General features: G+C 44.3%; 1 protein-coding gene across 4 annotated transcripts in view; it reads right to left on the reverse strand.

Annotated features, from left to right (window-relative positions):
• LOC138952350 (spectrin beta chain, non-erythrocytic 5-like) overlaps positions 1–25,115 on the reverse strand; it is a 281,446-nt gene that overhangs the window by 217,734 nt on the left and 38,597 nt on the right. For all 4 annotated transcript variants that reach the window (XM_070324002.1, XM_070324003.1, XM_070324001.1 and 1 more), the window contains exon 2: positions 15,217–15,391. In XM_070324002.1, the coding sequence (XP_070180103.1) occupies positions 15,217–15,333 (117 nt within the window). In that variant the 5' untranslated portion in view covers positions 15,334–15,391. The remainder of the gene's footprint in view (positions 1–15,216; positions 15,392–25,115) is intronic.

Below are 25,115 nucleotides of genomic sequence, written 5' to 3' on the forward strand. Positions count from 1 at the left end.
AATCCACCACCGTGGAAAAACCGAACAAAAAACATCAAGATGACAGCAACAAACGCAGCGACAGAAGAAGGCGGTCAAAAAGAAATACTCCAGCGACAGGTAAATGAGGAGGGGGGGGATACCAAGCAAGAGCTCCCCCCCACCCCCACTCCCCGTCACTGTCAAACCTGACAAGCACTGAGGTAGGCCAGATTGCAAAAACAACCGCCCCTCTACAGCTGTAGGAATATTGTCCACGGAAGGAGGGAGCAGCGATCACAAACGATTTCTTTCACCTTGCAACTGACACACGTTGCACCAACGCTGAACGGTAAGATTTAACTCGAAAAGAGAACAAATCATGGTACAAAAAAAACCGACGCATGCACGAAGGAGTCCCTTGTCAGTATCGACATGTGTTTTTATTGTGTTTTTTTAATTTTCCATGTACCCTCACGGGGTTTTTATTGGAATAAATAAAACTTGAAACTTGACATTCCAACGAAAGAAAGGCGCGATTACCATACACTTCGAATTTTGCTTGCTTACAATTTTGACAAACTGACAAATTTCTGTTGGCGGGCAGCGTAACTTTAAAGGTAGAGAGTGCTCGGCTAGATATGTTGTAGAGATTTGACGAACTGAAATATTTTGTTGGCGTGCAGCGTAACTTTAAATGTAGAGAGTGATCGGTTAGATATGCTGCAGAGATTTGACGAACTGAGCATAACTTTAAATGTAGAGAGTGATCGGTTAGATATGCTGCAGAGATTTGACGAACTGAGCATAACTTTAAAGGTAGAGAGTGATCGGTTAGATATGCTGCAGAAATTTGACGAACTGAGCATAACTTTAACGGTAGAGAGTGCTCGGCTAGACAATATGTTGCAGAGATTTGACGAACTGAAATATCTTGTTGCCGTGCAGCGTAACTTGAAAGGTAGAGAGTGCGGCAAGTGCACTACCAGCGGTAACAATGGCTTGGAGCATCTCAACGGCTCACTTGACATTTTCTTCAACCATCCGCTACAGTCCTCTCGCCTTCGTCGCCGCTCCAGGAAGAAACGGGGTGTGAAGTGCTTTGAAGAGAAGGTGAGAGTAACGGAATGTTGATGGCTGTACAGGAAGCCAGGAAATTGACACTAAGACACACTGAACAGATGACAACGTGAATGTTGACAACAAGGAACTTAGTCGATAAATATCGACAGGGGGCCGACAAATGGTTTAAATGTGAAATGTGTGTATATGGGTGTGGGTCTGAAACAAACAAACAAACAAACCATGTGAACCCCCCCCGGGCCGCAGGTCTTCGATGTAGTGATTGAAAAAAAAGGATGTTCTCAAATGGTTCAATTCTCATTTGGTCTGATTCTCAAATGGTACCGGTATACTCTCCCCCCCCCCCCCCCCCCCCCCCCCCCCCAGGCCGCAGGCCTAGGATTTAAAATAAAATTAATTAATCCCAGCGAAGCTGCAGGTATCCCACGAACGCTATACTGTAATCGACTTGAGAAATGTTCACACCGATAATACATGATAAAGAAGGATTCGTTGTGCCCGATTATGGGCTACAGTTGGAGATGGAAGTTCACCAAAAATTGGGACCATACTAACAAAAATACGGTGGGTAAAATTGGCGCCCCCATTTTTTCAGCAAACGCCACCCAAGGCCGCTTTGCTTCAAAATCTGCCGTGCACAAACCGTTCATCACAAGCATGTTGGGAAGACATATTTATCAATTGATCAACAAAATAAAACATTAAAAACAAGAGGCGAAGCCTTCAAGGCTCACGTAAGAAATCAACAAACAGTAACACAAACTCAATCACTCCGTCACACATACACACACACACAGTCGGCATAGGTGACACGGTGCAAGAGTGCGAGACACTTGATCCAGATCTGTCTGTCTGTAGCCTACTTACTTACACGACTGCCTGAGATGGCCAGATCGACACTGCGCTTTCGACAGCGCTGCGCTTCCTCGCGCAGACACTGGAAACACGCTGTGCAGATTAACCTGTTGGAAATCTCCTTTGGTATCTTCTTTATCTATTTTTCTGGAGCTACGAAACCGAACAATGTAAAATCGTCTTCTCCGAATCGGCGAACTGCAGCTCGGTGATAACTGTATCTATACCACAATCCTTCACGCGATCTGACCTAACCTTGACCCCTGACCTGGTCTACATACCACACACGACACAAACCAGTCACCTGTTTTAACCCCCTCCCCCCCCAAAACCCACCACCACCCGTTTTCTTTGGATACACACTTTAACTACATACGTGCCGACGAAATGTTGATCATTGCTTCAATACTTTGAAGCTGTTGCTTAAATAATAACCAGGTAAAATTAGTATTTCGGTGTTCAGTCAAATGTTAAAGTTTCTACCACAGACATACATACATACATACATACATACATACATACATACATACATACATACATACATACATACATACGCACGCACGCACGCACGCACGCACGCACAGACAGACAAAAGTTAGCATCGCATAGGCTACACTTACGTGAGCCAAAAAACGACACAACATTGTTAAAAAAATTTAATTATTATTGGCCAACGTTGAACGTTTACGAAGGCCTCAATCTTCACGCGCATAGACGAGATTAATAGGTGCTTGATTTTGGTATTTTGAATTACATAACATTAAACCTTTGTTGGGCTTCATGGTCATGGCAACAGCCATAATAATATTACATGATGTATAATATTATATTTCAGCATATGTGAATTACATGTCATCATACCAAACTGTCATACATTTTTATTCCTACATTATTCTGATTGATCACAACCAAACCTACTACCATTGGACACATCCAAATGCAAGCGCCTGTTCTTGACAATTTCCCACTGATCTAAAAAATAAAATCAGTGCAATTTCCTGGGTCGGGCTTTGCCAAAGACACTCACGGTTTGGCCTGTAGGTTAAATGTACAATGTATTTTCTGATTTGTGCACAAAAGCTTTTTTCTTAACATAACAATATTTAATGTCACTGTATGTTTGAAAGACCATGGTCACATTTGTAAAACAAATGTTAAATTAGAAAATAAATAACATTTTGGTTCATGATTTTTTCCTACACCTGTGCTGAAAATAAGAAATAAAAATGTCGGTATAATTTATAAGTCACTCAAATACAGCAAAGTATGAATGGTTTGAGTTTGTTGCGGTTGACCCTGCACACCCTCCCATAGGGTGACATATTTCACAACTTCCTGTGTTACACAAACTCAGTGATGACCAATTTTGCCTTCACCCCACCCATAGGGTGACGGATGTCACAACTTCCTGTGTACACAAACTGATGACGTATTTCACAACAAAATGGCGCTGCCCATGGTCAACCTCGAAACTATCCGTATGAATGGGGGCCCATAATAAAGACCCTTGTTCCTACTCATTTCTTTCCCTTTCCACACACACAAAACAACGGATTGACGAATAAGCAAAGCAAACAAACAAGCACACCTATTGATATTTACAGAAATGTTCAAGAAACCATATTAATGAGAGAAAATGACAGACAGACAGACAGACAGACTCTCTCTCTCTCTCACACACATACACACAAAGGGGAGGGGGGGTGTACATCTGCCATCGACCCGAAGCACTCAAGAATACGGAAGCAATCAATGAGTCTTCCGACTAAAGAGAAAGTGACCGCCCCTGAAACAAAGACCAAAGCTAGCTTGGGAACCAAGGGTTTCTACCATAGCGGACAAGGGTTTGAACCCTCGCTGAACCCTCGGATTTTGTGCGATTTGATTTGATTGGAGCGAAGCACCATCATGATGCTATTTGTCTGACTAAGAGCGAGAGCAGGACAGACAGTGACAATCAACTTTAATTCGCCCAAATGACCGTGCTGAAATTAGCTGACATTTCCAAGTGACTCATGCACGGGTTGAGAAAATGGAGGAGCAAAATGAACATGCATTTAACGGCACGTTGCTGCATGTTTGGAATGTTGTTCGGAAATCTGAAATACAGCTGTATTTACGCTGACGTGCATTCACACACATCAACAGACTTCAACACAGCCACACACATCCCTCCTTCCCATGCGAACAATCACGACAACCATACATTTGTCTTAGTTTTGAATGGGATAAAAGCATTCCCTTGTAAACACACACACACACACACACACACACACACACACACACACACACACCCACCCACACACACACCCACACACCCACACACCCACCCACCCATACACACACACACACACACACACACACACACACACACACACACACACACACACACACATTTAGTCCCTTTATTTCTGATCATGGAATCAGCAAAGCACTGAGCATTCTCCAACCATAATAGTACTACATCAGTCGATACTGACCGCGAAGACAACACAGGTAGGAAGAGAAAATCGATGATCACACTGATTGCCTGACACGATTTGCTGACAAATGATTTGAGCGGTGTCACTGTGTGGCTAGAGTCTTTATCGATGACAGATTGAGCTCCGATCGGACATCTCGCCATAGAAACACACTCACGGTACCAATCCGGATCGACACCATTACTAAGGGATCTATAAATGAACACCTGAAGTCCTCCGAAAACGGCGTATGGCTGCCTAAATGGCGGGGTAAGAAACGGTCATACACGTAAAATTCCACTCGTGCAAAAAACACGAGTGTACGTGGGAGTTTCAGCCCACGAACGCAGAAGAAGAAGAACACCGGAAGAAGGTGCAACGTCCGAAACGTCCTTGTGGACAGGATGAAATAAAGTATGACTCAAAACCCTTGTCTGTTATTAATAATAACAAGAAATTCCTACGAGGTAGGAAAAACACCCCCGTCAAAGGGAAATAACCTTCTCAGTTGGTGGCAGTGACTGAGTGAGAATGGTTAGTTCCCTTTGACCATTAAGATGTTCCTCTATAAGTCCTTGTATAATTTTAATCCACCAATAACTCCCTAACCGTGTGTTTGACTGGTCCCAATTTTTGTAAGGACCGTCTCAGGAATGTATAGAACCTGTTCACCAAGTTTGGTGACGATCGGTCCGTTCATTCTTGAGATCTATATGCGAACACAAACAAACAAACAAACAAACAAACAAACACATCGAGCGAAACCTATACACACCCCTATACCGGGGGTGTAATAAATGTATTTGTTGCTTGTGTCGGTATTGCAGATAGTAAGAGGGGCAAGGGGGTAGTAGTTCACACAAGACATCATGACATGTATGTTTTACTTTATCAAGCTGATATAATTTGCACAATGTGAGTGACTGCTAAGGAATTTTAGATGTGTTTTAGTGCAACTTACTCTCAATTCTTAGTAAATGTGATATGTTTTAGTGTTGTTGGTTTTTAGTGCAAGTCTTAATTCTTAGGGGCCCGGTAGCTCAGATGGTAGAGCACTGGACTTGTGATCGGAAGGTCGCAGGTTCGAATTCGGGCCGGGACGGACACGGGTCAACTTTATGTGCAGACCCAGAGACGGAAGCCATGTCCCACCCCCGTGTCATCACAATGGCACGTAAAAGACCTTGGTCACTCTGCCATAAGTGCAGGTGGCTGAATACACCTAAACACGCAGACACCTGGGTTGCGCGACTCCGTTGCTGCTAGCTTTCCACTGGGAGGAAGCGACCCGAATTTCCCAGCGATGGGACAATAAAGTAATGAAAATGAAATGAAAAAAATGTATTTTATGTCTGTAATCGCCCGACACTGCATGGCAATGTTCCTTGTTTTTATTAGGACAGTAACATTTTGAGTCCCTGAGTCTTGAGTCTTGAACAGCATCAACGTTTCAGAAACATAAGAGAAGCTACGAGAAGTTACTCAGTCACAACTAAGGATTCAGTCGCGGCGTCTCCTTTAATGATGTATCCAGTACAACACGCTTCTTCTTGCCCCCCTTCTTCCTTTGTTTTCTTCTTTACTTCCTTCTTTATTTTCATTCTTTTACTTCCTTCCCTCTTTACGTTCTTTCTTCAGTCCGCGCAAGATGGGCAAGCCAAAAGCCGTCGTCCGGCGAAGGAATGTCACCGTGGTATGGAACACACAGGGGCCCCAGTGTCTTCCCTTACACGTCGACACCATTTTTCTTTCACCCTCGGCAAGACCCTAGGCTAATCGCGCAACGTATCTGCAATGTTTCTAAACAGCTTCACAGATAAGGCGCAGGTGTACGTATACAAGTACACAAACTAGTCACATTGAGGTAAAAAAATAAAATAAAAAACCGACAGAAACATGTAGCAAGGAGCCTAATAAAGAGTGTCTATGCCCGTGGTCGTCACATGTCCTGATGTGAAGGAGGGATAGTTAAAGTCACATGCCTTCTCGATCCTGCGTCACCAAGACAGATCTGTCTAGGGTTTTACACGTGAGAAGAACATCTTCCACTTGGATTAATACCAACAATCAATATTCTGGCTGCTTCATGTGCAGAGTGGGAATACATTTTTTCTGATTTTTGTTTTAGCAGGGGCATTTCTGGAAGCCCCCGAGAACCTTTTCACAGTGTGAGGACTAAAACGACACCCTCGCTTGCACGAGAAGGAATGTACCTTTATAGAGGAATGGCATGCAAGAGTATTTCTGGAAGCCCCCGAGAACCTGTTCTATGTGTGGACTAAACAAACAGCCGTAAAGCAAAGCGGTGTGGACTAAAACAAACAGCCGTGGGGTCGTTATCTACGTCACCTCGGGGCATCAAGCTGTCATCGCCCTGTCGTCATCAGCGTTTATCTCACTACGCTCCATGCATAATGTTGACTATGTTCGCACAGCGGCGGTGGTAACACTACTGATAGTCTTTGGACGCTACAGGAACATGATGTGAGAATATATCGCTGACGAAGAAAAAATGGTGCTGGACTTTGGAATACCATTGCCACCGTGAAGAATGTCAGACTGAAACTGCTGCCATTTGGTTTTAAGACAAGGGCAGAGTCTGCTTTCTGATTTTGGGGAACTCGGAAGAATGGCCCACTGAAGCTCAGACATTTCTATAATTTGGGCATCACAAATAGGCTGCATTCCGTGTGTTCAGCGTCCGTATGAGCATTTGCGTACACAATCCCTTTAAACAAAATGGCATGCCAGCAAGCAACAATCCCAAAACAGCCTATCTGATCATTTTCCCCACTCGACCTACTCCCTTTCGCGGCAAAAACAAATCTTCAATTAGGTCAAGCAGACAAGTAGCACGAGCTCTGCAACGAGGAATGACGCCGCGACACGAAACTTCCGACGGCGAGAGAGAAATGAACATGTCGCGTGAAAAGATATCACCGACTCTAAGACGACAATGAGGTCCGTGTGTATACACTTGAGAAAACAACTCGAAGAAACATTGAGACTAGCAAATTCAGCTAGGTCAATCACACGTAGCACGAGCGCTGCAACGAGGAAACAATGCCGCTTAGACTAGAGACGACAAACTTGGGACAGAGAGAGAAAAAATGAACCTGTCGCGTGAAAAGATATCACCTACCCTAAAACACAAGAGTGTTCACTTCTTCTTGGACAAAAATATCGGAGAAAGGTACCGGCAATCTTAACTAGGCCACGCACACCAGTAGCACGAGCGCTGCAATGAGAGAACAATGTCGCTTGCATACGCCAAACGTTGGACTGGGAGAAAAAAAATGAACCTGTCGCGTGAAAGGGCTTAGGCGGAGGAGGCGCCCCTGACACCGCTCGCCTTGTTCCCTAGCGGTGGCGGGGTCAAATCCCCAACAGCGTGTGAAGCAGAAGGCAAAGCCTGCCCCGTGGCCCGGTGTTGACAAACAAGCTGGGCTCAGTGCGGGCTGTTTGTACACAGACTTAGCAGGCAAGCGTCGGTAATGCCAAACACCAAGTCTGTACCACCGTTCCTTACCGGCGACACACGCAGGCCCCTGTGTCTTCTTCGTCCTTCTTAGATAGAAACTTGAAGAAAGCAAGAAAGAAAGGAAGGAAGGAAGAAAGGAAGGAAGTAAGGAAGGAAGGAAGGAAGGAAGGACGGAAACTGAGAAAGAACGGAAGAAAGGAAGGAAGAAATAAGGGAAGGGAGGAACGAACGAAAGAAAAAAAGATTGAAAACAAGAAAGAAAGAAAGTAAGGAAGGGAGAAATAGAAAGAAGGACAGAAAAAACGGAACGAAGGAGAAGACACTTGGCAAGAACGTAACAGGAGAGTTGCTTATGAAGCGACCTACAATATAACGCACGTTCCACACTTACAGCCTTTTACAACCTTGCAATAAAGTTGCCATGCATTTCACTCGTCGTGGTTGTAGGCAGCGTAGCAGTAGAATATCGTTGGTTGTAAGGACTTGGGTGGATGCTCAAGAATTCACTAATTTCACAATCAATGTTACAGACACACACGGACACTCTCCGACGCGCACACACACACACACACACACACACACACACACACAAATACAGACACACACACACACACACACACACACACACACACACAAACAACAACTGTGGTCTGAATATAGTTGTAATCATACGCCTTACTGAGTTACGGATGATGTTCTTTCATTCTTTCGCTACTTTTAAGCGTACGTTCATTCACCCGGGTTAGTCACACAATCTCAGCGTACCACATAACAAAAAATCCGAATAGAAAAGTGGATGACTACTCCGAAACATCTGTCACCAGTAGTCCCGGCCAAGCCTATATCGGGATTCCTTCACTGGTCTCCGACAGCATTCAATACCCATCATTACCCATGATCACAGCTATTTGCAGTGAGTCTGACATGTGCGATCGAAAGCTTATTCACCCAAGCGTGCAGCCGTCATCCGTCATTGCAAGGACATGAATCAGTTCTTCTTCTTCTTCTGCGTTCATGGGCTGAAACTCCTAGATCCTACATTGCGTGTCACGTGTATGACCGTTTTTACCCCTCCATTTAGGCACCCATACGCCGCTTTTGGGGGAATCAGTTGTTATAAATAACGTATTATACGCAGTCGAAATTGATGGCTCGAAACACACACCATTTGTTTACTTGCTAAAGGTTTTTATTCTATAATTATATGCAGCGGGAAAGATTGATTTTGTCTGTGTATTATGTGTGGGTGGAAGGAACGCAGAGAAGCTTGAATGCACGTGCTCATTGAGAGTCATTGATGACACCGAATGTTCCATGTCAACCGACCGCACCTTTCTCATTTCGATTTATCAATTATGTTGAAGTGGAATGATGCCATAGATGAAGTTGTGGCGGCACCAACACGTAACATAGAAGTTTCACTGCCCAGCAAGTTAAAAGGGTTCATATCGAACTTTTGTTAGTCTTCATTTTGCCGAAGGTAACGAAGAGTCAAATCATGAAGACAGTAAGTCAAAACTAAGTCGATACGAAGAACTGCCAAGTTGTTTGCTGACTGCGTGGGAAGGACAGTAAAGTGGTACCTGTGATGAAAGGACACCCTTGGGACCGGCCAAGTGTCCCTACATTGCAGGTGGCCTGTCATGACAGGTATACTTTGGTAGAGATAATATAAAAAAGGGACAAGAGAAGGTGTCCTTTTAAGGGAGGTGTCCTCTCATGGGAGGGTCCACACATCGCAGGTACTGTTGTAGAACTGTGCGCAGCTGTGATGTACGAAGGACGAACAATCAATTCACTGGATGGGGAAAACGCTTTCAACGTCATTGCATATGTCGTGCCTAGATCCTGAAAGTGCCTAAGTTCTTGAATTAGGTAGTCTCTTGCCTAATTCGTGAAATAGGCAACGGCTGTGCCTAACCTGTGAAATCAATGTTGAATTTTGCCTAATTTGTGAAATTTTATGATTTAGGCTGCCTATTGCATAAATTAGGCAGCCTAAGTCGTGAAATTAGGCAAAGTTTCGATTTAGGCACGATCGACTACTGTACAATTTAGGCAAAAATGTCTACAGAATAGGCAAAATCCTTGCCTAATGTGTCAAATCAATTCTAAGGTCTAACTGTTTTACAAATTAGTCAGTCTGTTTGAACCCAAAATCATCCGCGTGCGTGCGCGCCTCTCACTGCGTTGCGGGTGACAACATATCAAGTTTGTGAACACTACTAACTACTTGTGAACAGTACTAACTGTGATACAAGTGAGATAATAATCACACTGAAGCATTTCAGATAAACTTTCTCAGTCACTACTTCACACCAGCACCTGACTGTCAGCCATGGAAACTAAAAGGTCACAATTTCGTATTCGTTTGAAGTACAGCTCTAGAAGAACTCGGTCCACAGAATTCAACTGAAAATGATGCAGAGGTAGAAGGTGCAGTTGGAGGTGCCGCCACTTCAAGTGTAGCTCTAGAAGAACTCGGTCCACAGAATTCAACTGAAAATGATGCAGAGGTGGAAGGTGCAGTTGGAGGGGCCGCCACTTCAAGTACAGCTCTAGAAGATCATGCAAGCATCTTGACGCAGTGCAGACAAGATGCACGTGAAGGACAAGAAAAAAGCCGTGCTGAAATGCTGCGAACAACAAGAGCCAAGTTGGTTCCCAACTGCTGCAAAACGACGGCGTGCTGGTTCCAGTCAGCGAGTTTGATCGTGGGCGCCTTGATTGCAGAAACGTGCCTGGGGTGGTCCTGAAGGTTCACAACGACCTGTACCAAGTTGGCACCAAGCATGGCATCATAAACACTATGCTCTCCCGCAATCTAATTATCGAGGCCGATTTCCAAATTGTCACTGCTAACCAAGTGAAGGACACTGTCCTACCAATGAGAACCATCGACAGCTTCATTCAAGGCATAGAGGACAAGGGTTCTTCTTCTTCTTCTTCTTGTCGATCACTAGGGTTTACGAATACGAATACTTTATTATCTCATACAGAGAAATAAAGTATTCGTATTCGTAAACCCTAAAAAAATGTTCTTGCAATGGGAAGTGCGATACAGCCAGATGCACTTGCAAGAAAGCAAGAAACCACTGCCATAGTCACTGCCACCCAAACAATTCATCTTGCAAGAACAAGAGCAAGTAAGCTCAGAAAATCGAGTTGAACTGGAACGTCGTGGGTTTCCCTTTTTTGACCCCAGTCCAAACTGGGATAATGTTTAATGTTTGTAAACTTTAAATGTTTGTAAATGAGGTAGAGGGGAATTTTTTTTTTTTTTTTGCTTTTGTAAAATTTGCTTATTATAATTAGTCATGTAAATGGAACATATGCCTGCCAAACGGTTGTGTGACGTGTCTAGTGTGTTGGCGAAGTGTCTTGTGCTTGTCACTTCTCGCTTTCAGCCCTCACCGCTGGCTAGCACCGTCTGTCCTTTTTAGGACAATGCGAAAAGAGAGCAGAATGCGTCAGTCTCTCCTGCCAGTACAATAACCTCTCCACAACAAGCCCTATGTAGTGCCTCCATCGCGGCGACAGGCGTAAACTGGGTACCGCAAGGCCCCAGGCTAGACTACAAGGACTCGGAGGAGGTTGGCCCCTAGACGTGCGGCATGCGGGCCCACCGGTGTGTGGAAACGCCCAGGTGCCCACGAACCAACCTCCAGCTATGGGTCAAATAGCCGGGCAGGATAGGCTCGTCAACCCTGGCAGGCAGCTATCCTAAGAGAAGACCACTCTGAATTCAAAACGAGGGTAGAGGAGGCTCATCATCCATGGAAGGAAACTCGTCTAGGAGAAGGAAAACTCCGAAATGAAACCCACGCAGTCCCTCGAAGACGGAATGGCACTGGCCTTTTTTAGGCGGGGAGCAGACCGGGTGCCTACGCTATCCTCGACAAATGGTTGTGTCATCAACGAATCAACGTGATGGTGTCGTCTTCATGGATCGGAACATATGATAGCAGTATGTTTAAATTTTAAGTTTCATTATTGTTACTGGCGTTCAAACTGACTGACTAATTTGTAAAACAGTTAGACCTTAGAATTGATTTGACACATTAGGCAAGGATTTTGCCTATTCTGTAGACATTTTTGCCTAAATTGTACAGCAGTCGTGCCTAAATCGAAACTTTGCCTAATTTCACAACTTAGGCTGCCTAATTTATGCAATAGGCAGCCTAAATCATAAAATTTCACAAATTAGGCAAAATTCAACATTGATTTCACAGGTTAGGCACAGCCGTTGCCTATTTCACGAATTAGGCAAGAGACTACCTAATTCAAGAACTTAGGCACTTTCAGGATCTAGGCACGACACATATATATACCTTACAAATGTGTGTAAACGCGCCAAGCGAACACGACACACTTGGCATAACATGCTGGCTTTGAACGCTGTTAGAAACTAGTTTGAAACACTGTACCAATGTAGTAGTTTTGCATGCAACCGAAAGCATAGGTATAGATTTCAAAAACGCAGCTCCGAGAAGCTACAAAAAATGACTTACGAGAAAAGCATATTATATTGTTGCTCATTGTCTCTCCGATCAAACGAAAGCCATGATCTTTGTCGTTTCTAGCACACAAACTGAAGTGGCTTGATAGATTGGCTTCAGTGTGATTTATTGCTGTTTTCAAGCCTCTGAAGTACCGAAACCAGTCCCCAAATTATAGCTGCTGCTTAATGGGCATTTAGCGTGCAATCAATTTAACTTCAGTGAATTGGACACAAGCGTTGGTATGCCTGTTCATGCGTTCAAGTTTGCTTTGTTTGAAATACAAAAAGTACCCACAATATACAAACGCCGTATGTGGTTACTACTATAGATGCAGTGCATTATGATTAACTGTTTGTCGCTAACCTCTTAACCCAGTCACCCACACAACAACAAACGCGCGAGGGGAAAATCAATATAACGCGCTTCCCCCCAAAACGCCACTTCGTCAGGTAAACATTCAGGCCATTATTTTGTCCGTTAAAGTAACCGTCCTTCCCGCGTACACAATCACAAAAACCGCCACATAATTATCTGTTCAGGCTTTCACATGAAACAACAGCATCTTTACACTTTGACACATGTATAATTATATTTTAAAAAAATTATAAAAAAATAAAATAAAATAAAAAGCCTGACTGTATTCTGCGCTGAGTGAGAATGTTTAGAGAATCAATTTCGTAACAGTAAGTGATACCTATGTTATCTGCAAATCTTTTTCTTTCTTTTTTTTTTATAACAAAAAGCCTTGTTCTGTCCAGGAAGTGGCAAGGCAGTTGATAGTCGGTGTATATGTCCACGCGGCCTTTCCCCGTGTCAAACCCTGGCCAGATCGGAGAAAGGGCAACGAACTTTCCACGGTTCGTTAGTTCTTACAAATTCACGTCCTCTCTCGTCGATTTGACATATTAATCATTATATATATACAAGTAAATGGGACATGCTATAGTTATTCGCTGTACATTTTCACGGGAAGGATAACGCCTTTAAATGGAACGCTGTCAACAAACCGCTAGGGCTAAAACGGTAATCGATAGAGAGGAAAGAGAGCAGGATGGAAAGAAAATACAGCGAACAGCGGGGGTCACCGACACAGCTGCATCAGAGAGGTCACAGCCGAACACGAGCTGCGAGCATCAGAAACGCATTACCTGCATACCTGGTCTTTAGTTTACCTATAATCTGCGTTCCTGCCAATGCATTTAATAAAGATTCTTCATAGCTGTTTATTTTTATCTCTCTGTCGGACATATTATAAATCTCCATGAAAAAGCGCTGACTAAGCGTCTGTTCCTGCTTCTCTATGCGTGATATAATTAATGCACACGTCACGCGCTACGCATGTGCAAACACAGATAATTGGATACAGTAATTCAATGCGCTTATTCGGGGGGATGAAAGGGGCTTTTCAGTAGTCGCCGACGGGATCTACGGGTCTGTTGATTTGTCTGCATCTGAATGCGCAACAATACTGTAGCTGCTAAAAAAAGATGTCGTGGCAATAACTGCGGGATTCATGGTGTGGAAAAAAAGGGCTCAGGGCTGATTACAAATGACTATTGATATTGCAAAGAGAGAGTGAGAGAGAGAGAGAGAGAGAGAGAGAGAGAGAGAGAGAGAGAGAGAGAGAGAGAGAGAGAGAGAGAGAACGAACGAACGAACGAACGAACCAACTTTATTTTTCGAGGGTAATGGAGTAGATACAGCAAAGATCTTTTTTCATCCAGCCCTCGCCCAAGAGGGAATTAACTAAGCAGTGCATAATATTAAAGCAGAAGAAGAAGCAAGAGAGAGAGAGAGAGAGCGCGAGAGAGAGAGAGAGAGCGAGAGAGAGAGAGAGCGAGAGAGAGAGAGCGGAGCGAGAGAGCGAGAGAGAGAGAGAGAGAGAGAGAGAGCGAGAGAGAGAGAGAGGACAGACAGGCAGACAGAGGGAGTTGTACATGTATTTACAGAGATGGACGGACGGACAGACAGATGAGGAACAGAGGATAATCCGAATTAGAAAAACACAGAGAAAAGCAACAAGGCACACACACTGACACATTCTGGGACCAAAATCCTGGCACATGCATACCAACATTCAAGCCATCACAAACACAGAAACATACATAAATACATACACGTTACTCACAAAAATAGCTTCATGGACAGCAGACGGCAGACAGACAGACAGACAGACAGACAGACATGTAAACATACCCAAACATACGTTTCTTCTCGTGTTAACGACTGTGCACGCTCCAGATGTGTCCAGGATACAACATGGGATTAGAGCATCACTTCACTTGGACACATACCAAGGTTCAACAGCCTGGCAACGGCAGAGTGAGCATTATTTGTTGAATTACTTTTTCAGATTGACATAAATTTAAATTCCCACTCTCCACAAAAAGCCGATTTCTGGAATGTGTCGTAGTGGAAAGATGCTCCTGGTAATATTTAAAAACTGGACCGATCCTTGCTGATATATGCATACTCTTTTACACTGGAATATGTCCAAGTGAAGGGATGCTCCTGGTAATATTTAAATAAAAACTGGACCTATCCTTGCTGATATATGCATACTCTTTTACACTGGAATATGTTCCAGTGAAGGGGTGCTCCTGGTAATATTTAAAAACTGGACCAATCCTTGCTGATATATGCATACTCTTTTACACTGGAATATGTCCCAGTGAAGGGATGCTCCTGGTAATATTTAAAAACTGGACCGATCCTTGCTGATATATATGCATACTCTTTTACACTGGAATGTGTCCCAGTGAAGGGATGCTCCTGTTAAATGAAAAGTATTGGCCAGATCTGTAGTGAAACGCATGCTCTTTTACACTGGAAAATAGCATCGACAAGATCAAATCAACATTGTAAAAGCACTGACCTTTTCGAGGAAGGCATTGGCCCACTTGGTGAAGGTCTTCTTCTGGATGTAGACGCGCTCATCCTGCAGGGCCTTGATGCGCCCCTTCTCAAAGTTCTGTGTCTCCTTGATGGACATGATGCACGTGCACCACTGTCGCACTCACTGCTTCATTGGGCCATACTCCACGCTACTCCTGAAAACACATACAAAAACCCACATGTAAATGTTATACTTTGACTCCCTCGAACGCACAGAGCTAACAGCTGATGGCATACATGTGAACAACAGAGAATAAGCATGTGAGTGTTTTGTGTACTCTATAACAGTCTCTGGTTTTATTCTGAAATCCTTCATCCACATGGAGCAAAGAGCTAATGTGTGCATCACATCCTTCTGTCAATCTTATAACACCATTCACACGCTCTACATTACACAAGTGCATTGGTATAAATACTATTTTACAGTCTGTATCTCTTGATGGACATGATGCTCAACGCTAGCTGCACGGACACCACTCTGCGGTGTATGTCTCATCATAACATCTACTGGGACTTGCGAAATTCAAAATGTGCTGTGCAGGACAGAAAATCCTGCTGTCACTGCATAATTCTGCGCCCCAGTTTTGACGAATATGCACTCGGGTCACAGCAGCAGATTTTACCTGGTCAATAAGTAATGGCGAGGCAGCCGTGGTGCCATACTGCCTTACAACGATAATGTGTACCATTGTAATGCCAGGCAAGGTCTTGTGGACAGACCCATGCAAGCCACTTACAGTATAGCTGTAATTCTGAGTAATCTTCAATTTTAAAATTGTAAAATTCAGAACGATTTTGCGAACGATTTTCAAATCATGAACTGTCCCAGTTTGAAGCCCTACAACCTTCGACGTTGTTTTTTTTTGTTGTTTTTTTGAGGGGGGGGGGGGGGGGGGGGGGGTTGTCGGTGATCAATTGAAAACAGCCGCCAACGAACGGTTTTACGAACGGTTTTGCGTTCACTGTTGCGACGCCACAAAATCGATTCGACACTTCGGGTAATTGTCGTTGAGTCTAAATTAGGAACTCAATTTGTTAACGTGTTTGCAGGTGCGTGTATGTGAGCGGGATGCGCGCTGGAAGGGTGGACATAGGCCAAACAAGGCAAAAGCAAGGTAAGGAAAGGTGATCGTGAGGCAAGGTAAGGCAAGGTGAGGCAAGGTGAGGCAAGGTAAGGCAAGGTAAGGCACGGTAAGGCACGGTAAGGCAGGGTAAGGCAAAGTGTACAGCATACTGACCACAGGCCCAGATACATGAAACCGAGTCAAAATATAACGCTGAAATCAAAAGCAGAGAGAAGGGGTGTCGAAGGTAAGTGTACAACGCGTACAATAAATAAATCGCATATAAAAAATAAAAATAAATATATTTTTAGTTCCGAAGACACACCCACCTAACCACCACCACCTCACCCCCAGAGAACAGTAGCAGAGCAAAAGGGCGGTGGTGGTACTTGTACAATGCAATAAATACAATGAATACCATGTTGTCATCATTTGCACGACTTTTCGTTCATAACGAGCTATGTAACACAAATTGTGTCACAGAGTTCGCACAGCTGGTGCATGAATGAATGAATGATGACGTCTAGACTCAGTACTGCACATGTGTTGTGTGACCTATCCCCACGGAACAACATCACTTGCACTCAGCGTAAACCGAGTCAAGTATCACTATTAGTCAGAGTTGACACAATTCAAACGACATTCAAATGTAACTGAGATAGCGAGAAACGGAATGGAACAACAGTTCCAACTCATGTTATATGAAGTCTTATATCGCGCGCGTATCTCCAGACTCGGACTCAAGGCGCAGGGATCTATTTATGCTGTGTGAGATGGAATTTTTTACACAATACATCACGCATTCACATCGACCAGCAGATCGCAGCCATTTCGGCGCATATCCTACTTTTCACGGCCTATTATTCCAAGTCACACGGGTATTTTGGTGGACATTTTTTTTATCTATGCCTATACAATTTTGCCAGGAAAGACCCTTTTGTCAATCGTGGGATCTTTAACGTGCACACCCCAATGTAGTGTACACGAAGGGACCTCGGTTTTTCGTCTCATCCGAAAGACTAGCATTTGAACCCACCACCTAGGTTAGGAAAGGGGGGAGAAAATGGCTAACGCCCTGACCCAGGGTTGAACTCGCAACCTCTCGCTTCCGAGCGCAAGTGCGTTACCACTCGGCCTCCCAGTCACCATGAATAATGTTGAGCCTCAACGTTAAAGTTACAGCCCTTCTCGTGCAAATGATCATAATAATGCATCACAAATATCTAACAGGGCTTTTACATGTTGTGTTACGAGCACCCTTCCATTTGGACATATACCAAAACTCCAACAGCCTGGCTGTTTCGTGTGTCGAGTGAGAATGTGTGGTTAAAATAATTTCGCAGATTGGTACGGGTGTAATTACGAAAGTGTTGTGGTGCAGATGACATGAATGCATCCAGCCCAGCTCAATCTACCCACAAAGGGCATCTGAGATTCCTTTATAAGTAACTCCCCTACGGTGCAATAAGACCAACTGACAGCAAGGCGACCACTTTACTTAGACTTTTTGTTTCAATCCTGTTCAAGCTCAGTGCCTTTTTGTGTGTGCATTCCTTCGCAACTACACAAAAACGCACCATTAGATTGTGTCGGCGAGAAATTTCACGTAACCGCAATTCTTTTTGAAAGCTTCAGCTTGTTTCGAACCGCCCCCTTCCAACACTCTCTCTGTCTGCCTCTCTCTCTCCCTCTCTCCTCGTCTTTCTCTGTCTGTCTGTCTGTCTTTGTCTTTGTCTCTGTCTCTCACTGTTCGTCTTTCTGTCTGTCTGTATCTCTCTCTGTCTATGTTCGTCTCTCTCTCTCGGTCGGTCGGTCTGTCTGTCTCTCTCTGTCTGTCTGTGCCCCCATCTCTCCCTTTCTCTCTCTCTCTCTCTCTCTCTCTCTCTCTGGCTCTCTCTCTCTCTCTCTCCCTCTCTCTCTCCCCCCCCCCCCACCTTCCCCCTACTGTAAAAGAACGGTGCACCTTTCCCCAGCTCAAACAAGGCGCGAGCAACAAGTCAACAGAGAGACGGGGACTGTGTGATTGTTCCTAATGCCGCTTTCAAACAGCCGTTTCACAACTGTCTTCCGCCCCAGTCTCGCTGAGCAAGCAAAAGAACGGGGCCTTTTTTGGCCTGTGGTGTGTTTGAGCAAAGGCTGGATACAGCCCCCAAGATGTGCCGGTCATTGTCTGTTGCCTGTTGGTGTCAATACCTACGCTAAACACGTACAGGTCACCTGTCGTAGGCACTAACGTATTAGAAGATTGCATAATTCAAATGCTCGCACAGGGCTACACATCAAACATACTTGATAACAGAGACTCCGCTCATGAAAACTAAGACTCGTGCTGACAAATGAATTTTGTAGTTGTTGTAATTCTAGATGCCAAGTTTAATCACTATTTATTGATTTACACCAAAACAAAATGCCCACACCTCTTTTTTCTTGCAGCTACTGTTGCCCAGGTCAGACACAACTTAATCTGCTATCAAAATGTGTGCTTTCTGTTACAGAACCTGTACGCTACTTTTGACATTCTCGTGTGCACGACAAAATAACTTACATTAGTAATTCATTACTATTACTTACTACTAGTCAGCCAGTACGCAACCACAGCGAATCTGTTGCCGAGGTAAGAATTGTGTAATAGTCGTATCCAGAACAGGAAGAAGGTTCAACTCCAATCACTCAGGGATCGTCCAACACCACACTGTCCTGACACCGTGACAAGAGCCAACACAAGTTCGACTCCCGCGCGACACACAGACCTTGACAGAGACAGCTTCAACCCAGGCCTCCAATCACACGTTTCTGCAGCGCTACAATGAAGCCTCAAAGACTCTCAGGCACAACTCAGCCTGAATTCACGGCGATACACAGTTCAAATGGTCAACGCAGTGACAGCTTCTCTACAATCCTTCAATCAAAGAGGACTCAAGCCTCAAAGGCTCTTATCAGACACAACTCAGCCTGAATCCACGGTGACACAAAACTCACAGAGACACGCTTCAATACACGCCTTCAATCAAAACGGTCTCCAGCTCACTGAAATGGTCGACACGCGACAGCTCCTCTAGCTACAATCATTCAATCAAAACGGCCTCCCGTCTTAATTACAACGAAGCCTCAAACAGCCACAGACACAACTCGGCCTGAATCCACGTTGGCACACAGTTGACAGAGACAGGCTTCAATACACGCCTTCAATCAAAAGGGTCTCACTAAAATAAATCCTGAAAGACTCACACACACAACTCAGACTCAATCTACGGTGATACACAGTTCAAACGGTCAACACAGTAACGGCTTCTCTGCAATATTTCAATCAAAACAGTCTCCAGCCTTAGAATAAAGCCTCAAGGACTCACAGGCACGACTCAGCCTGAATCCACGATGATACACAGTTCAAACGGTCCACACAGTGACCGCTTCTCAATACTCCTTCAATCAAAACTGTCTCTGGCCTTACAGTCTGAATGTAGCCTCAAAGACTTTCAGACACAACTCAACCTCAAATCACGTTGATTCACAGTTCAAACGGTCAACACAGTGGACAGCTTCTCTGCAATCTTTCAATCAAAACGGTCTCCAGATTGAAAATGATGCATGAAAGAGTCACAGACACAAGTCAGCCTTAATCCACGGCGAGACACAGTTCAAACGGTCAACACGCGACAGCTACTCTACAATCGTTCAATAAAAACGGTCTGCAGCCTTACTGACAATTAAGTCTTAAAGACTCTTATCTCAGACATAACTAAGCATGAATCCACGGTGACAAAAATTTCACTCATACACGCTTCAATACAGCCTTTAATAAAACGTAAAGCCTCAAAAACTCCCAGACACGACTCAGCCTCAATCGACGATGATACTCAGTTCAAACGGTCAACATGCGACAACTCCTCCACAAGCTCCCAATCAAAACGGTATCCGGCCTCACAACGAAACCTCAAAGGCCATCACGCGGTCAGACATCAATCAGCACTGGCCAGTACAAAAGGCCATGGCATGGGAACAATGGCAGCAACAGCGTGTGAAGCCGGTTCCAGACACAGACCTGTGTGGTTCCAGAACCGTGCGACAGAGAACATGGGGAGGTGGAAACGAAATCGGGAACAGCTGTTCACTGTAACTTGCCACAGATGGTTTGACACTGAGACCGCGGGAAAAGGGAAAACAACATCCACCACTGTGCCACCAAGGACCACCGTTGTCGTTTTCTCCTACCCTAAGGGCGAGTGTACCCGTCTCCCGCTTAAATTATTGAATAGACGTTTTGTGGAGTAGGTAAAGAACAAAGCTTCATATTATGACGGCTTACTAGTGCCAAAACCTGGGGTTACCCATTATCACGTGATAATTACTAATTAACGCTGTCAGTTACTGTTTTCACTCGTTAGTTACTCATTTTCACGGGAAAATGACTAATTTTTAGTTTTGGCACTAGCAATCCGTCAGGAAGTGAGCCAAAACTAAAAATTAGTAATTAACAGGTGAAAGTTAGTAATTTTCCCGGGAAAATTAGTCATTAACACGTGAAAATGGTAATTATCAAGGGAAAATTACTAATTTTCCCTTGATAATTACAATTATGAGGTTTTGGCACTAGTAAGCCCTATGACGGCTTACTAGTGCCAAAACCTGGGGTTACCCATTATCACGTGATAATTACTAATTAACGCTGTCAGTTACTGTTTTCACCTGTTAGTTACTCATTTTCACGGGAAAATGACTAATTTTTAGTTTTGGCACTAGCAATCCGTCAGGAAGTGAGCCAAAACTAAAAATTAGTAATTAACAGGTGAAAGTTAGTAATTATTCCGGGAAAATAACTAATTTTCCCGGGAAAATTAGTAATAAACACGTGAAAATGGTAATTATCAAGAAAAATTACTAATTTTCCCTTGATAATTACAATTATGAGGTTTTGGCACTAGTAAGCCGTCATATCATTGAAAAGAAAATGTCATTGAACCGTTCGTGTAAATCCTCCCCCCCCCCCCCCTCTCTCTCTCTCTCTCTCTGTTTCAGTGTTTCTCTGTATCTGTAACTCTCTGTCTGTTCTGTTCTGTTCTGATCTCTTCTCTTCTCTTTTCGTATGGTCTGATCTGGTCTCTCTGTCTCTGTCTCTGTCTCTCTCTTTCTGTATCTATGTGTATTTACATGCTTTCCTTTTTTTTTTAAAGTGAAAAATCGTTCACACTTATTAACTATCAATTTTCTCATGAACTTGACTATCGACGTTGCACAGCCACATCATGCATATTCACTGTAAAAAGTGTCAGGGACAAGAAAGAATATAAATCCTCGTTAAACGGCCATCAAGACAGCTTAATGCGCGATAAAACCAGCGTGACACACCTGATGCTACATCCGAGTTGCATGACTAAGTAATGACTTGATGTTGTCGTGCATCAGAGCCGATTTGTCATGTCAATAAATGAACAGTGTAACATGTCACACACAGTTCAACTCGTGTACACAGCCGTTAACACGTATACAGACAGACAGACAGACAGACAGACAGACAGACAGACGGACAGACAGACGGACAGACAGACAGGCCGACACACAGAGCAGGAGCAAGATGAACGCGCATGACAGACAGACAGAGACAGACAGAGCGTACACCAGCCACCCCCACCACACGTCATCCCTTTTCCTCACAAGCTTGCTACAGTATCCTTCCAAAAAGAATATTCATGGTTGAAACCTCCTCCCCCCCCCCCCCCCTTCCCCCATCCCCTCCTTCACCCCCTTCCCTTCCCCGTGCCTCATTCCGTTCCAATCTTTTCTCAATTGTTGCCCCCGGTGAATGCGATGCGGTGCAAGTGTTGAAAGGGAAGAGAAGTCAATGTGTTAGCATGAGGACAGCGGGCACGATCAACATTGCCCACAGCGTCCACAAACATGCAAAAGGTGGGCGGAATGTCCGAGCGTCCATCGCAGTTGACCGGCTGTCGTCTGTCCAGTTAACAGAAATATGGACCCCCTCTCTGCTGCGAGTGAAAAAACTCATGTCCGTACGAGCTTTAAAAAAAATATATGGAGGAGAATGTCCAAGCGTCCCACATCGCCACTGACCGGTGGTCGTCCATCCAGCTGACAGAAAGATTGGCCGTCTCTGCTGTGAGTGTAACATCTCCTTGACCAATCAGACGGGATTTATTCAGGATCATGTTTTTTTGGTGGTCAATAGCTTTTTTTCTCTCTTTCTCTCTCTCTCTCTCTCTCTCTCTCTCTCTTTCTCTCTCTCTCTCTCTCTCTCTCTCTCTCTCTCTCTCTCTCTCTCTCTCGCGGGCGCTCTCACCCCCCCCCCCCCCCTCAAACCTTGTTGTTGGGGGCAAGAGCGAAAGCAAGCAGAGGAGAAGAGGGACAATACAAATGCAGTGACTCCATTCAATATTTGTTTCTCTTGACGGATGATTTGAATCTGCACCCTTAATTGATTACTTCAGGCTATTGTTGTATCTGTTCCCTGGCTATTGTTGTATCTGTTCCCTGGCTATTGTTATTGTTGTATTTGTTCCCTGGCTATTGTTGTATCTGTTCCCTGGCTATTGTATCTTTTCTCTCGTAGCTATTTTTGTATTCTTGTAACAAATTTGTCTGTTGCAGACTCGCAAACGTCACTTTAGACCCATTTTAACCAGCTCTACTCAAAAACTCCACTCGCTGAACTTAAAACGTCCAAAAGGACCCAGTCCATGAGTTGGAAGAAGACTTCTACAATAATATCATATGTCATGTTGACAAAAGCAATGAACACCGGTGGGGAACTACCCGTGATCGGGAGGTCGTGGGTTCGAACCCCGGCCGGGTCATACCTAAGACTTTAAAATTGGCAATCTAGTGGCTGCTCCGCCTGGCGTCTGGCATTATGGGGTTAGTGCTAGGACTGGTTGGTCCGGTGTCAGAATAATGTGACTGGGTGAGACATGAAGCTTGTGCTGCGACTTCTGTCTTGTGTGTGGCGCACGTTATATGTCAAAGCAGCACCGCCCTGATATGGCCCTTCGTGGTCGGCTGGGCGTTAAGCAAACAAACAAACAAACAAACCGGTGGGGAAATACTCCAACTGCCTTACACATCAAGGCCAGAACTGCTTCTGTCTGGTAGTTCCGGTGTCACGAACTGAAACCTCTGCTGAACAATCCTTCTCATTGCGGTCAATGCGCATGCGCCAATCTTGGACTTAAAAAATGCGACCCTTTGACCGAACGAACCATGGGGTTAGGGTTAAGGTTAGGGTTAGGATAAGGATTAGGGTAAGGGTTAGGGTAAGGGTTAGTGTTAGGGTTAGGTTGTTCACGACCTGATTAATCTCCCCATGTTAGCGCATGCGCATTGACCGCAATGAGAAGGATTGTTCAGGCAGAGTTTTCAGTTCGTGACACCGGCTCAGAGCTGGTACGCTGGGACTAGGTGCACGAGAAAGTTACCAACCGGGTGGGAGTCAGCCGCGGTGCGGGATTGGTTGAAATTGAGATTTGTTGTGATTTCAACGAATCAGACCCCGCGGTTTGTTCTCTCTCGTTTGGCTGGCACCCACTTTAGGTTCGTGCACCTGAGCCCTGGTGACAATCCAGATGTTCTGGCGTAGCGTAGCGGAAAGGAGGAGATAACGACAAGTTGGTTTAAGCGTGTTTTTATTAATTTCTTGTATACACGTTATAAACAGTAACAACATTAAGAACGTTAACAAGCAGACTGCTTATGGACACGTTCTAAAATTGATAATCAATACACATTCTGATAACAAGACATGGCGAACAAGTGATAACTTCAACCCTTTTCTTTCAAAATATTTCATAATATTTTATACAAATAAAAAAAGAGAGAGAGAGAGAGAGAGAGAGAGAGAGAGAGAGAGAGAGAGAGAGAGAGAGAGAGAGAGAGAGAGAGAGAGAGAGAGAGAGAATGCTTTGCTACATCTATTGCTGTTACTGTTAATATAATATCAGCCGAATCGATCAGTTGACATAACGTAATCTTGTACAACAGAAAATATGTTCGTGTTCAAAGAGATAGTTAAATCAGTATTTCCAAACAAAAGTGTTTTGCAATCGACAAGTTGACCACACTGCAAAAGCTTAGGAACGTGTGCTCGTCGACATGGGCACACGCATATTTATTTCCCTGTTGGATGACAATACATGTATGAGTTTGGAGACGACTCTCATTCTTTCTTCGTTCATGGGCTGAAACTCCCGAGGTTTTTACGTGTATGGCCGATTTTACCCCGCCATTGAGGTAGACATACGCCGCTTTCTGGAGATGCATGCTTGCCATTGCGCCCGTAGGACATGACTCTCAAAAACAAATGTATATATATCTATGCTGTTAGGAGGTAGGACGTGGCTCCGTCGAAAATGGTCAAGACTCTCCGTGTCCCCACTGAAAACAGACAGATCGCCTTTCCTGTCATTGTCTTGAGTGTCCCTTCAGCTTACGTTGTCTGGAGTGCACATCCATGGTCGCAAACAACCGGTCAATCAGACGTACAAGTCTCCGATGTCTGTCTGTTGAGCGCAACCCTCACGATGTATCATGGTCACAAAGCGGTCAAGTAAAAGGGAAGCGATACTGTCATGTCGTCGATTCTACGTTTTCGTGAATTATAGCTGTGACCACCAACTGCAGAATACCACCAAGGCAGGAACTTGTTGCGTTCTTTTTTTTTTTTTTTTTGACAAACTGCAATAATCAAATATGGCCACGACTTGCGACAGACCATGACAATATTATGATTTGCAGCAGATGATTGCCACAAACATAGACTCTTTCTATAGACTCTTTCTATGTTTGTGGGTGATTGCCAATTCGACAA

This window comes from Littorina saxatilis, linkage group LG17, assembly GCF_037325665.1.
Source record: "Littorina saxatilis isolate snail1 linkage group LG17, US_GU_Lsax_2.0, whole genome shotgun sequence".
NCBI lineage: Eukaryota > Metazoa > Mollusca > Gastropoda > Littorinimorpha > Littorinidae > Littorina > Littorina saxatilis.